Below are 12,599 nucleotides of genomic sequence, written 5' to 3' on the forward strand. Positions count from 1 at the left end.
GGCCTGCAGGAAGGACCTCCAGGCTTGGCCTGGTGCGAGGGCGCCCCCTCTCTGGGGAATAGCTCCAGACAATGCCTGGAAGCCAGCGCACCCCACAGGGGCTGTGAGGAGGGCTGGCTTTCCTGGAGGGAACCTGTCAGAGTCCTGGGCTGCCGTGGGGCGTCCCCTATCCTCCTCGTTGCCATCCCTGGCTGGGCTAGGGGTTGAAGTCGCAGCAAGGACGGACACCCTGGGTGAGGGGGGAAGAAGCAGAGTTTCCAGGCGCTCAGCCGGCCTCAGCGATCTCCTTCTCTGTAGGAAAGCCATCACCAAGTCAGGCCTCCAGCACCTGGCACCCCCTCCTCCCACTCCTGGAGCCCCATGCGGTGAGCCGGAGCGGCAGATTCGGAGCACTGTGGACTGGAGCGTGAGTGGCAGGGTGCTGGGAGGGAGGGACAGGAGGGTACCGGCCCCTGCTGGGCTTCGGGGCAGCTGCGGGAGGAGCCTATGGGCCTTTGGGGTCAGGGCCGACGTGCTGGGGTGGCCACGTTTGAGCCAAGCCCTCAAGAGCAGGGATAGTGGGAAGAGCCCCCGGCCGGCTCCGTTGGTGGAGCTTGTGGCTCTTGATCTCGGGGGTTGTGAGTTTTAGCCCCACGTTGGGTGTAGAGATTACTTAAGATTTTTTTTTTAACCTTCAAAAAAAAGAAAAGTAAGGACAGTGGGGAAACAGGGTGGAGCAAAGTAGATTGTGGTGTCCGGAGGAGGTTTGCCTTGGGAGGATGGTGAGTCGGTAGGGCAGGGCGGGGACTGACTGATGGGCCGGGTAGCGGGTTTGCACTGAGCACGCTCGTCTCGTGGTCTAGGAGTCCGCGACGTATGGGGAACACATCTGGTTCGAGACCAACGTGTCGGGGGACTTCTGCTATGTTGGGGAGCAGTACTGTGTAGCTAAGATGCTGGTGAGTGAGCTCTGGGTGGCAGGCTGCCCCCTGCTGGTGGGGCGCGTCTAGAAGCCCTGGGTGGACCTCTGTGGGCCTGGCAGTGGTAGCCCTTGGAAGGGAAGGTGGGAACAAGACACTCACCTGCGCGCCCCTGCTGAGGGCTGCCCGAGGACGGCAGGATGAATGGGGGCTCTGCTCTGAGGCCAGAACTGGGATGTCCCAGTGAACAGAAGGCAGCCGTGCTGGGGCACATGTAAGGCTCTCTCTTCCCGCCCTGGGGCAGAGTCCTGGACGGAGTTACCTGGTGCCTCAGGGCCCTCTCTTCGTTTTCTGCAGCAGAAATCAGTGTCCCGGAGAAAGTGTGCAGCCTGCAAGATCGTGGTGCACACCCCCTGCATCGAACAGCTGGAGAAGGTGAGGACAGGGGCTCAGCCCCTCCCGCCCCTCCCTTGGGTGCCCAGGGCCTCTCAGAGTGCACACGTGTGTGTCTCCACATGCATGTTCACGTGACAAGCCTTGCCTGCCAGGAATGTCCCAGCCCGCATGGTGGGAAGAGCCAAAGACCCCGGAGTTGGAATGCCTGCTCTTGAATTCTGTCTCCCCCACTTTGTATCCACCCTGTCCCCACTGCCCTAAACAAACCTGGCACAGAGTGGGGCTTACTTTTACTCAGTGGGATGAATGAATGAGTGACAGCCAAGACACCATTTTACCTGTGCCTAAGTTCACTTGTAGAAGGGGCTGTTGTCTTGCTGAAGTTTGGCTCTGTCTGCCCTAAGGAATGTTGTCCACAGTGTGTCAACAGCTGGTGGCACGTGTGGGCCTTGTGCTTCCAAAGGGAAGTAGAGGCGGCACTGGGGAGGCAGGTCCGGACAGAGGGTGCGAGGGCTCCCCAGGCAGCAGAAACCCCAGCAGCACATGGGAAAGCCTGTAGGATAAGACAACATGAACACGGCTAACATGGGCCACTTGCCCCTGCCCCTGACTCCTAGAGTGCGGTTTCCCCGTTAACTGTGCTAAGGCTGAAGCAGGGACAGTTGGGAAAAGAGAAACAAACATAGGCCTAAGCGTTCCAGAGCCCAAGGTGGAAACCAAAGCAGTTTCCAGGAATGAGCTAATGGTCTCCAGGAAGCAGCCCGCACCAGTCTGCAGGCAAGGAGCAGGGTGCCTACACCAGCCTAGGCCAGGAGCGCTGGAGGACAAGGGAAAATCTGGGAGGAGTAAAGCATGCTGCCTTTTAGTGGGGGAGGTGAGCATAAAACTCCCAGTGTCCCCCATCCCCGGGTAATAAAAGAGAAGGGAAAGGTCCTTCTGACTAGTGGAGAGGAGGCAGGGGATGCAGGAGGGCTTACTGAGAAGAGATGTCTCATATTCTGAGGCCTCCCAGGATGATTTGGGGCTATCCCTGCCTTGCGAGGATGACTCTGAGTGACACTTTCCTGGAGGATGACTCTAGTGTCAGGCTAGATGCCTGACCCCCTGAAAGGAGGTTCTGACATTTGGGGGGTCCTTGCAATGTTTCACAGATAAATTTCCGCTGTAAGCCGTCTTTCCGTGAATCAGGCTCCAGGAACATCCGTGAGGTAAGTGCCCAGGATAGTCACTGGTAAGGAGGCCCCGAGTTTCCTGAGTGGACTTTGCAGTGTCTCCAGAGTGCCACTGGGGGACTTAGCCCCTTTGAGGCTACTCTGGGGCCCAGGGAGGTGCAGGGCTGAGGCTCAGAGAGGGTCTTGATGGGGAAGGGGTGGCTGGCCCTGCCTGCAGAGAGGGGGAGGCACTGCCTCCTTGCTCTTCTGCCCCCACCTTGAGGCCATGGAGGGAAGTCTCCAGCCACTCTCCCCTCACATATGCTTCAGAGAGCTCCCTGCTGCAGCCCCACACCTCACGTTAGTGTGTTGGGGTTGCCGGCCACACTCAGGCCTCGCGCCTGTCCACCCCTCACTCCAGTGATGCTCTCTCCTCCTCCACCAGCCAACCTTTGTGCGGCACCACTGGGTACACCGGAGACGCCAGGATGGCAAGTGTCGGCACTGTGGGAAGGTGAGGCTCTGCCCGGGGAGGTGGGCCAGCCCGCGGCCCCCCAGACCTGACCCCTGCAGCCCCTGAGCCTCAGGCCGTGTGTCCAGTGTGACCTGCCCGTTGCTGACAGTGTCTCGTGCGTGCAGAGTCCTGGGGCTCACTTCCAGCCTGGCCGAGGGGCCCAGTTAGTCCCAGAACACCCAGGTCTCTGGACGGAGTAGGAGAGCAGGGAAGAAAGCGAGTTTCTGGCGCAATGTATCTGGACTGCCCAGAAGCCATGCGAGCGCCCTCTGAGAATTGTGTAGACGGCCTCATTTGGTGACTGAGCACAGTATGTGTCGAGCCCCTGTTGGGTGCTGAGCCCCAAGTCGGGTAGTGAGGTCCCTGCCTTCCTGGAGGAGGATGTGGCTTGAAGACAGACTCTATGGGCAGTTTTCCTGAGCCCAGTCCACAGTGTGGCGGTCACTTACTCATCATCTGCTTCTGCTGTGTTTCCCTCAGTAAGCGTAGGCTCTAGAAGGTCTCAGGGCCTCGCTCCTCTTTCCTCTGCTCACTTCAGTTTCATGCACAGGGCCCGGCCCACAGCAGGCCCTCAGTAAACGTCCATGGAATGAACAAGGGAATGAATGTGGCAGGTGCTGTTAAGAAGTGTGAAGCCCTCTAAGCATATACTGGGGGGCCTCAGGGTCAGCAGCGGGGGATTCCCACTGGCAGGAGTTAGCTGTGACCCCTTCTAGCAGATCGGGTGTGGGCACCCAACTCCTTGGAGTTAACTTCAGAGAATTACAGGCCTCCCTGCTCTGGGGGCTCATTCGACAATTGTTTTAATTTTAAAGAATGGGCTCAACTTCCCTGGGTGGAGAGTGTTGACCACGGAAGAGGGGCTGGGCCTGCTGCTCTGGGCGCGGCCTCTGGTGTGCCCCAACTACCCTCTCCACCCTAGGGCTTCCAGCAGAAGTTCACCTTCCATAGCAAGGAGATTGTGGCCATCAGTTGCTCCTGGTGCAAGCAGGCCGTGAGTGGCGCTCGCCGGGCCCCCGGAGGTTGTCCCCTGGGCGGCCCTGGGTGGGGGCCCCCCGGGTGTCAGCTCAGGCCCAGCTCAGTTGCACCCTCCCCCCCGCCCCCCAGTACCACAGCAAGGTGTCCTGCTTCATGCTGCAACAGATAGAGGAGCCATGCTCCCTGGGCGTGCACGCTGCTGTGGTCATCCCGCCCACCTGGATCCTCCGCGCCCGCAGGCCGCAGGTGAGTCCCGCCCGCACCCAGGACACCGCCTCCACACGTGGGCACTGCCAGCCCCCCCACCCACCTGCCTGTTCCCAATGCCCCTGCTTCCCTTCCAGAATACCCTCAAGGCAAGCAAGAAGAAAAAGAGAGCATCCTTCAAGAGGAAATCTAGCAAGAAAGGGCCAGAGGTTGGTCCTGGGGCTGACTGAGCCTGTTTCTTGAAGTACTGAGCTCCCTGGGCCAGTGCAGCCACTGGTGGGCTCTGGGCCCCGGAGGAGGGTGGGAGGCTAGATCCAAGGTGCCTCTCTGTGGCCAGGCCCACCTTAACGTCTGCCCAGGAGACAGAATGGAGGGGGCACCGCCGAGAATGGGGGTGAGGTCTGCCAAGCTGGGGTAGAGCCTTACAGTCTCTCTGTCTCCAAGGAGGGCCGCTGGAGACCCTTCATCATCAGGCCCACCCCCTCTCCCCTCATGAAGCCCCTGCTGGTGTTTGTGAACCCCAAGAGTGGGGGCAACCAGGTACGCACGGCCGCCCCGCTCCACAGAGAGCCTGCAGGGGAGGAGGGGGCTCAGGCTCCGCACCCCTCCTCCTCACCACCTCACCACCCCCTCCTCACCCCTGCCCCCATCCCCAGCAGCTGCTCCCAGGTCCCATTGCAGCTCCTGCCCCATACCTGTGACCCAGAGATTCTGAGGAAATAGGAGCCTGTCTCCACCCCTTGGCCCTGCTGGGCCTGGTTCCTACAGCGTCCTTCTCGGGTGCTGCTCTCCACTGCGGCCCGCAGGCCCTGACTGACTCCCCCGGTCCCCTGCAGGGCGCTAAGATCATCCAGTCCTTCCTGTGGTATCTCAACCCCCGACAAGTGTTTGACCTGAGCCAGGGAGGCCCCAAGGAGGCGTAAGTGCTTGCTGCGGCCCTGTGGAGATGGTGGGGAGGGCTTGCCTGGCACAGGGGCTCAGGCCCACACACCTCGACCCTGTTCCCATCCTCGATTCCAGGCTGGAGATGTACCGCAAAGTACACAACCTGCGGATCCTGGCGTGTGGAGGCGACGGCACGGTGAGTCCTGTGGCCGCTCCTCGGGCTGCTCAGGCTGGGGGGCCGGAGCCTGGGCCACACGGGTCTGACCCGGCCTCTTCTGCTCTGCCCCTCTCCCTCCAGGTCGGCTGGATCCTCTCCACTCTGGACCAGCTGCGCTTAAAGCCCCCGCCACCTGTTGCCATTCTGCCCCTGGGCACTGGCAATGACTTGGCCCGTACCCTCAACTGGGGTGGGGTAAGAGCCCATGGGCGGGGAGCGGGGCAGTGGGTTGAGCGGCTGGGGGGCCCTCTCCCCGGAGAGGCTCAGTTCCTGCCTTGTCCCACCAGGGCTACACGGATGAGCCCGTGTCCAAGATCCTCTCCCACGTGGAGGAGGGGAACGTGGTGCAGCTAGACCGCTGGGACCTCCGCGCTGAGCCCAACCCTGATGCGGGGCCGGAGGAGCGCGACGAGGGCGCCACTGACCGGGTAGGCCGGCCAGGGCCAGTGTGGGGGCGGCCACTATGGGGGCAGCAGGGGAAGCGTTCTCTCCTACTTGCCAGTTCTGGGGCTTTGGACAAATCTCTTCATTCCCCTAGACTTTCATCCTCTCCTGGGCAGTGGTAACAGTGGTACCCCCGCAAGCTAGCCATTATTCAGCCACTGGGCAGATAGTTCCTGAATATCCACCACATGCCAGGCACCATTTTAAACACCAAGAAAACAAAGTCCTCGTCCTCATGGAGCTCCTCCAGAATGTGGCACTTTGGGAAGAAGTGTTGGGGGGTGGTTGGAAAGCCAGGGAAGAGAGTGCCCGCAAAGCCCCGGGTGTTTTGTATACTGGGCACTTGGAGGAGCCCCATGGATGCTGGGAGCTGAGAGGGTGGACCCTGAGTCAGGCTGCAGGCTAGAGGGAAGAGCTGTTAACTGGGAAAAGCTTCAGAACTGCATGGACTGAGCCAGCGTGGTGGCCCCTGGCCCTGAGCAGGCCAGAGCAAGGAGGTCCTGTGAGGCTGGACCTGTGAGGTCCAGCCCTCATGCTGGGCTCTTGACCTTTTTCCAGCTGCCCCTGGATGTCTTCAACAATTACTTCAGCCTGGGCTTTGATGCCCACGTCACCCTGGAGTTTCATGAGTCTCGAGGTGGGCAACCACTTGCTGGGAAGGCATCAGGAGGCTGGAGAGGGGGGCATACAGGAGGTTCCCCGAGAGGGTCAGAACTTGCCCCTGGGCAGTTCCCAGCCCTCAATCCTACCCCAGCCTGGGAAGCCCCAGCAGGTCAGACTGACTGTCCCCTATTTCTTGTCGCCACCCAGAGGCCAACCCAGAGAAATTCAACAGCCGCTTTCGGAATAAGATGTTCTATGCCGGGGTGAGTCTCGGGGGGTGAGTCTGGGGTCGGCTGGCAACAGGCACCCTCCTCCTCACCCCTGGCCACTCCCACTCCCTCCCCATGCCCACTGTTCTGCCGCCTGTACACCCTGTGTACCTGTGTCTGCCGGGCCATGGGACCCCTGCCGGCAGTGGTGAGAGAAAGTCCCTGTCACCAGATGGTGACGCCCTCTGTCTCCCACAGACAGCCTTCTCTGACTTCCTGATGGGCAGCTCTAAGGACTTGGCCAAGCACATCCGAGTGGTGGTAAGTGGGCCAGGCTGGCAGGCAGAGTGGACGGGCCTGGCGGGGAGGGAGGCCGCCTCGGCACCGGTACACATCCTACACCCGCTCCCTGTTCCTGCCTGCAGTGTGACGGGACTGACCTGACCCCCAAGATTCATGACCTAAAACCCCAGTGCATCGTTTTCCTGAACATTCCCAGGTGAGGAGGGGAGGCTCTGTGTGCGCCCCGATGTACGACTGCCTGTACGACTGTCCTCTGAGGGTCCTTGTGTTGCCGTCCCCTCCAGGTACTGCGCAGGCACCATGCCCTGGGGCCACCCTGGGGAGCACCACGAATTTGAGCCCCAGAGGCATGATGATGGCTACCTCGAGGTCATTGGCTTTACCATGACGTCCCTGGTGAGTAGGCCAACATGGGACTTGCCTGGAGCCCTGGCTCTGTCCCCACAGTGACCAGGAACACTGGCCCAAGATGGAAAGGTGGGGGGACCACGAAACTTCCCTTCACCAGCCAAGATGGGAGAATTCATTCTCATCTCCCTGGCTGGTGTCTCCCCCTCTTTCTCTGACCAGGGTCTCTCTCTCCCCTCCTGTCTCTGACTGGAGTCTTGTCCTTCTGCTCTCTGGGGGGTTACTGTCACTGTGTTCCCCAGCTGGAGCATCCTTGCAGGGAATGGAGCCCGGGGCCTCACTAACCCTGCCCCGGTTCCTAACCTGAGCCTTCTGCGCCCACAGGCGGCACTGCAGGTGGGCGGGCACGGCGAGCGGCTGACACAGTGCCGCGAGGTGGTGCTCACCACGTCCAAGGCCATCCCGGTGCAGGTGGACGGTGAGCCCTGCAAGCTCGCAGCCTCACGCATTCGCATCGCCCTGCGTAACCAGGCCACCATGGTGCAGAAGGCCAAGCGGCGGAGCGCCGCCCCCCTGCACAGCGAGTACGTTCCCCTCCCGGCCACTGCCACTCTGCCCCTCTCTCGAGCCGTGGTTTCCCCAGCTGGACAGGGACCTCTGCGTCGCTGTGCCTCGGGGAGGTGGGGCGGGGCCCCTGGGTGCAGCGCCCAGCTGAGGACCCTTCCCGAGTGCCCTCTTGCCGCCCGCGCCCTAGCCAGCAGCCTGTGCCCGAGCAGCTGCGGGTCCAGGTGAGCAGAGTCAGCATGCACGACTACGAGGCCCTGCATTACGACAAGGAACAGCTCAAGGAGGCCTGTGAGTGGCAGGCGGGCCGGGGGCGGAGCGGCAAGGAGCCGCTGAGGGCCCTGAGGGCTGGGCAGGGGGCTGAGGGGGGACGGCCAGCTGCTGACCGCCTGCTCTGTCCCCCAGCCGTGCCACTGGGCACTGTGGTGGTTCCTGGAGACAGCGACCTAGAGCTTTGCCGCGCCCACATCGAGAGGCTCCAGCAGGTGAGGGGGTGGGGAGCTGGCCCGGTGTGGGCCCACCCACCCTAGTTTCTATTCTCTGCCAACTCCTGGCCTCGGCTTCACTCGGCAGGAGCCCGAAGGTGCTGGAGCCAAGTCCCCTACCTGCCAGAAACTGTCCCCCAAGTGGTGCTTCCTAGACGGTGAGTGCCAGCTCCTGGCAGTCCTGGGCTGTGTCCTGCCCCCTCTCAAAGGGCTCCTGGTGGCGTAGCAGACTCTCTAGGCCTGGATAAGGGCCTCCTCCCACCTCAGACAGCTCTCTGCTTCCTCACAGCCACCACTGCCAGCCGCTTCTACAGGATCGACCGGGCCCAGGTGAGCAGCTTGCGGTCGTTTGGGCCAGCCCAGGGGCCCCTCTACCTCTGGCCCGCAGCTTCACAGATGGGTCCGCTTGTTGTCCTCCTGGATGGGGCCCGCACACCTGCTCCCACCCGCGCATAGGGTGTAGGCACGCTGCGCACAGGCACAGGGAGCTGTCGTGCCCAAAAAAGTCTGGCTGGGTGGGGGCATGGGCTTCGGAGCACAGGGGCCACCCAGTGAGTTTCAGAGGTGGAGGCACTTCTGGCCAGGTGCTAGGTGATCCAGGCAGAGGCTTAGCATGGGAAGGAGCTGGGTAGGCAAGGGGAAGAGAGACTGGCAGGGTCCCCTCACCCAGCTTCCACCTGCGGCTATCTGTGCTCCTGACGGAGGCCTTTCCGGCCTGGCTGCATCTGCACTGCCCGAATCGGCTACCCTGGGAGGTCCTGACTCTCAGCCCCTGACCTCCCCACCCACAGGAACACCTCAACTATGTGACGGAGATCGCACAGGACGAGATTTATATCTTGGACCCTGAGCTGCTGGGGGCATCGGCCCGGCCTGACCTTCCAACCCCCACTTCCCCCCTCCCCACCTCCCCCTGCTCACCCACACTCCGGTGAGTCCTACGTCTCCTCCAGCCCCCTGGCTCGAAACCCCACCTACAAGCCGGTACCTCCTGACATCCTGCCTTCGGCGCCAGACATGTGTCCGGTGTCCTGCTAGCTGCTGGGTCCCTACAGACCCTCCCTGGCGGAGTCACTGGCGGAGAACCAAACCTTCCCAAAGCTCAGCTGGCCAGCCCTCTGCCCCTCGGGGCAGTGCCATCACCATCCACCCTGCTGCGCTGGCTGGAGACCCGGGCTCCCCCTCTGATCTCTCTTCTGCGAGTCCTGTGTGCTCTCCCCCAGGATTCCGAGCACAGCAGCCTGGGCTGGAGCCTCCAACCTCACGTCCTTCCCCACTGCCCAGTGCTGTGCTCTTCCCGGCCCTTTGTGCCCGGCCCTTTGTGCCGGCCTCTGCCCTTTTCTTGCCACCTCAGAAAGGTCCCCCATTCCTCGCCAAGCTCCCTGCTCCACTCAGGCCTCAGCTTGGGGGTTCCCTCCCCAGAGAAGTCTCCCAGGAACCCCAGCTGACGCTGCTTGTGAGATCATACCACCCCAGTGTCTTGTGCTCTTCGTAGCCCTTCCTGCTCTGAGAAGGCCTGATTTATGTGTTGACTTGTGTGTCTCCCTGACTAGAATGTAAGCTCCGTGAGAGCAAGCTCTCCATGTGTCGTGTTTTCTGCTGTGTGGCTGGCTCCTGGCACAGGGCCTGCTCTGTAGGGGGCACTCAATAAACTTGACAGAACACAGGGCGCCCCCTGGTTGGGGGGGTGACAACGGTCTCTGGGTCCCGTCTCATCCTGCTCTGCTTGCAGGTCACTGCCAGGGGATACGGCGCCCCCTAAAGGTGAGGCCTAGCCCTTTTCCCTGGTCCCGGGTGGGGGTGGAGCCCACACACACAGCCTGCGGCAGCCACAGCCCGCCAGGGCTCTGGGGTCACCCCACCCCGAGCCTAGTGTGGGCGCCCCAGGCAGACCCACACCTTGGCCGGCACATCTGTGCACCCACGCAGGGTCGGGTCTGCGGCCCCCGAGTGTGACGGCAGGTGTTCTGTGCAGGTGAGGAGCTGATTGAGGCTGCCAAGAGGAACAACTTCTGTAAGGTACTGGCCAAGGCTGGGCTCCTCTGCCCCATGGCCCCGTGGCCGCGCAGCCGTAGCCGGGAGGTCGCACCCAGGGAGGTCAGGGCCTCTGGGTGGGGCCAAGTTAGCCTGTCCAGGAGCTGTCATCTGTGATTGGATGCCCCTCCACAGGGTCTCCGTGGTGATTGCCGTATTCCGCCTTGTCCCTGTCTCCCTCACAGTGTCCCTTCATAGGGGCTTAGCACAGTCTGTCTTTCCCCAGTATTCAGGAAGGAGCGAGTCTTAGGGGATCCACCAGCCCCGGGGCTTGAGGGTCCGTGCTCCTGAGGAGTCCAGATGCCCAGGGTCTCTCCCCTGCACTCCAGAAAGACCCCCCCCCCCAGAGGGATGATGTGTGTGAGCGCCATAGTGTCAGGCCTACGACCTTTGTGCACTGGGGGACATTTCTGTGGCTGGCAGGAAAATGGCCCTGAGGAGCCCCAGCCCTGCTCTGTCCCCTGCCCTCAGCTCCAGGAGCTGCACCGAGCTGGGGGCGACCTTATGCACCGGGACGAGCAGAGCCGAACGCTCCTGCATCATGCCGTTAGCACGGGCAGCAAGGATGTGGTCCGCTACCTGCTGGACCACGGTGAGCTGGGCCACCAGGGGGCCCGGGCTAGGGCCAAGGCGGGAGGAGGGGAGGCTGCCAGTCTTCTCTGACTGCCCCGTCCCCTCTCCTCCAGCACCCCCAGAGATCCTTGACGCTGTGGAGGAGAAGTGAGTATCTGGGCAGTGCCAGACCCTGGAAACTGCCCCGTCTTCCAGCCCCTCCCACTCAGCTGGCCAGAGCCTAGAAACCCTTCCAGGCCCCATCCCTTGCCCCTCAGCCCCGAGCTCCCTTCTCTGATCGCCCACTGGAGGCGGACAAGAGGACCCCAAGGACAGGACGGGGGTCCACAGCCAGCCCGTTTCCACAGCGGGGAGACTTGTCTGCACCAGGCGGCAGCCCTGGGCCAGCGCACCATCTGCCACTACATCGTGGAGGCGGGGGCCTCCCTCATGAAGACGGACCAGCAGGTGAGCAGCCGTGTAGGGCGTCCACGCAGGCACAGGGCAGCCCTGTCCCCAGCTCCCGCCCTTGTGAGCGGGAGCCATGGAGAAGGGCTGCCTTTTAGGACTGGAAGCTGTTCTTTAACCAACACCGTCTGGATTCTGAGAAACCTGAGCCCGTGGTGTGGGGGGGGCATGACTGCCTGTCCTTTGAAGCTTTTCCTTTCCTCACTGGCCACCTGGAGGGGAGGTCCCCAGCCCTCTCCCGAGGCCCCAGAAGTGATGGCTGCTGCCCCCCCCCCAGGGCGACACTCCCCGGCAGCGGGCGGAGAAGGCCCAGGACACGGAGCTGGCCGCCTACCTGGAGAACCGGCAGCACTACCAGATGGTCCAGCGGGAGGACCAGGAGACGGCTGTGTAGCTGCGAGGCACGCGGCCACCGGAGGGGGAGCCCCCCATCGCCCACCTCACTGCCACATTCCAGTCGGATGACCACGGGGGGACCTGTGCCCCAGGGAAGGAGCCCCATGCTGCCCCCTGAGGAGCTGACCAGGCCTAGGGCTGGACTCTGAGGAGCTGGGGGATCTCACCTGTGGCCTGAGGCCTCAACCTGACCGCAGGCTGACGGGGACAGCAGACTGCACTGGATGGGGCAGGCCTTTGAGGGGGCTGGGGCTGGACCACTTCAGGGCTGCCCTCGCCCTCCCCGCCATGGGTGCCCTCCCTGGGCCTTGGGGGTACACGGGGAGGGCAGCGGGGCCGGGGACCCTATCGGGGAGCCTTCGGGAAGAGGGTTCCTAAGCCACCCGGTTGGTGAGGGCCCTGACTCTGAGCCTGGCAGCCTGGGCCCCCTCTCCTGCCCCATCCCACCCTCCTGGGGAGCTTCCTCCCGGAAACACAGAACCTGCCGCGTTTGCGCCCGCTGCCCCGCTTGGTGCCCACCCCCAGAGACCCTCCCTGTGTACCCAGTCATTTCATCACCGCCGACTGTGTGGCCTGGGGGTTGGAGTGGGGGCTCTCGTGGTGACATGTTTACAGCTGGGTGTGACTCAGTAAAGAGGATTTTTTTCCTTTCTGCTCTTCTTTACTTGCGGAGGTCTTCCAGAAGCAGCGGGGTCTGGTGGTGGGGGGACTGGACACCGCGGACCCAGACCTTTTCTTGTGTGTGTGTGTGGGGGGGGGGGGTCCCGGTTCCCGTTTGGGGGTGGGGTCTCAGGGCCTGCCCCGGACCTGACCTCTGCCTGGCTGCGCGGCTCGGCGGGGCCGGGGGAGGAGCTGATTTCCTCTCGCTTCCCGCTTCCCGCAGGGACGACAACAATGAAAGTGAAAGAGAGGTGGGGCGGGGGGCGAGGCCTGGATTCTTCGGCCC

The 12,599-nt window shown here is 62.7% G+C and overlaps 1 protein-coding gene across 16 annotated transcripts in view; it reads left to right on the forward strand.

The window, feature by feature from the left end:
• DGKZ (diacylglycerol kinase zeta) overlaps positions 1-11,675 on the forward strand; it is a 41,402-nt gene extending 29,727 nt beyond the window's left edge. For 7 of the 16 annotated variants that reach the window (XM_047690743.1, XM_047690745.1, XM_047690747.1 and 4 more), the window contains 30 exons: positions 298-406; positions 843-938; positions 1,257-1,334; positions 2,447-2,503; positions 2,892-2,960; positions 3,883-3,954; positions 4,068-4,184; positions 4,283-4,354; positions 4,590-4,685; positions 4,982-5,064; positions 5,166-5,226; positions 5,329-5,442; positions 5,535-5,675; positions 6,250-6,328; positions 6,502-6,557; positions 6,762-6,824; positions 6,929-7,002; positions 7,091-7,202; positions 7,539-7,738; positions 7,909-8,009; positions 8,124-8,203; positions 8,289-8,361; positions 8,493-8,533; positions 8,995-9,134; positions 9,936-9,967; positions 10,179-10,222; positions 10,709-10,829; positions 10,924-10,957; positions 11,158-11,257; positions 11,535-11,675. In XM_047690743.1, coding sequence (XP_047546699.1) covers positions 298-406; positions 843-938; positions 1,257-1,334; positions 2,447-2,503; positions 2,892-2,960; positions 3,883-3,954; positions 4,068-4,184; positions 4,283-4,354; positions 4,590-4,685; positions 4,982-5,064; positions 5,166-5,226; positions 5,329-5,442; positions 5,535-5,675; positions 6,250-6,328; positions 6,502-6,557; positions 6,762-6,824; positions 6,929-7,002; positions 7,091-7,202; positions 7,539-7,738; positions 7,909-8,009; positions 8,124-8,203; positions 8,289-8,361; positions 8,493-8,533; positions 8,995-9,134; positions 9,936-9,967; positions 10,179-10,222; positions 10,709-10,829; positions 10,924-10,957; positions 11,158-11,257; positions 11,535-11,651 — 2,632 coding nt within the window. In that variant the 3' untranslated portion in view covers positions 11,652-11,675. The remainder of the gene's footprint in view (positions 1-297; positions 407-842; positions 939-1,256; positions 1,335-2,446; positions 2,504-2,891; positions 2,961-3,882; positions 3,955-4,067; positions 4,185-4,282; positions 4,355-4,589; positions 4,686-4,981; positions 5,065-5,165; positions 5,227-5,328; positions 5,443-5,534; positions 5,676-6,249; positions 6,329-6,501; positions 6,558-6,761; positions 6,825-6,928; positions 7,003-7,090; positions 7,203-7,538; positions 7,739-7,908; positions 8,010-8,123; positions 8,204-8,288; positions 8,362-8,492; positions 8,534-8,994; positions 9,135-9,935; positions 9,968-10,178; positions 10,223-10,708; positions 10,830-10,923; positions 10,958-11,157; positions 11,258-11,534) is intronic. The other 9 variants (XM_047690744.1, XM_047690749.1, XM_047690741.1 and 6 more) reach the window with 5 other exon arrangements.
• Positions 11,676-12,599: the final 924 nt, after the last annotated feature.

Source organism: Lutra lutra, chromosome 10 (genome assembly GCF_902655055.1).
Source record: "Lutra lutra chromosome 10, mLutLut1.2, whole genome shotgun sequence".
Classification (NCBI taxonomy): domain Eukaryota; kingdom Metazoa; phylum Chordata; class Mammalia; order Carnivora; family Mustelidae; genus Lutra; species Lutra lutra.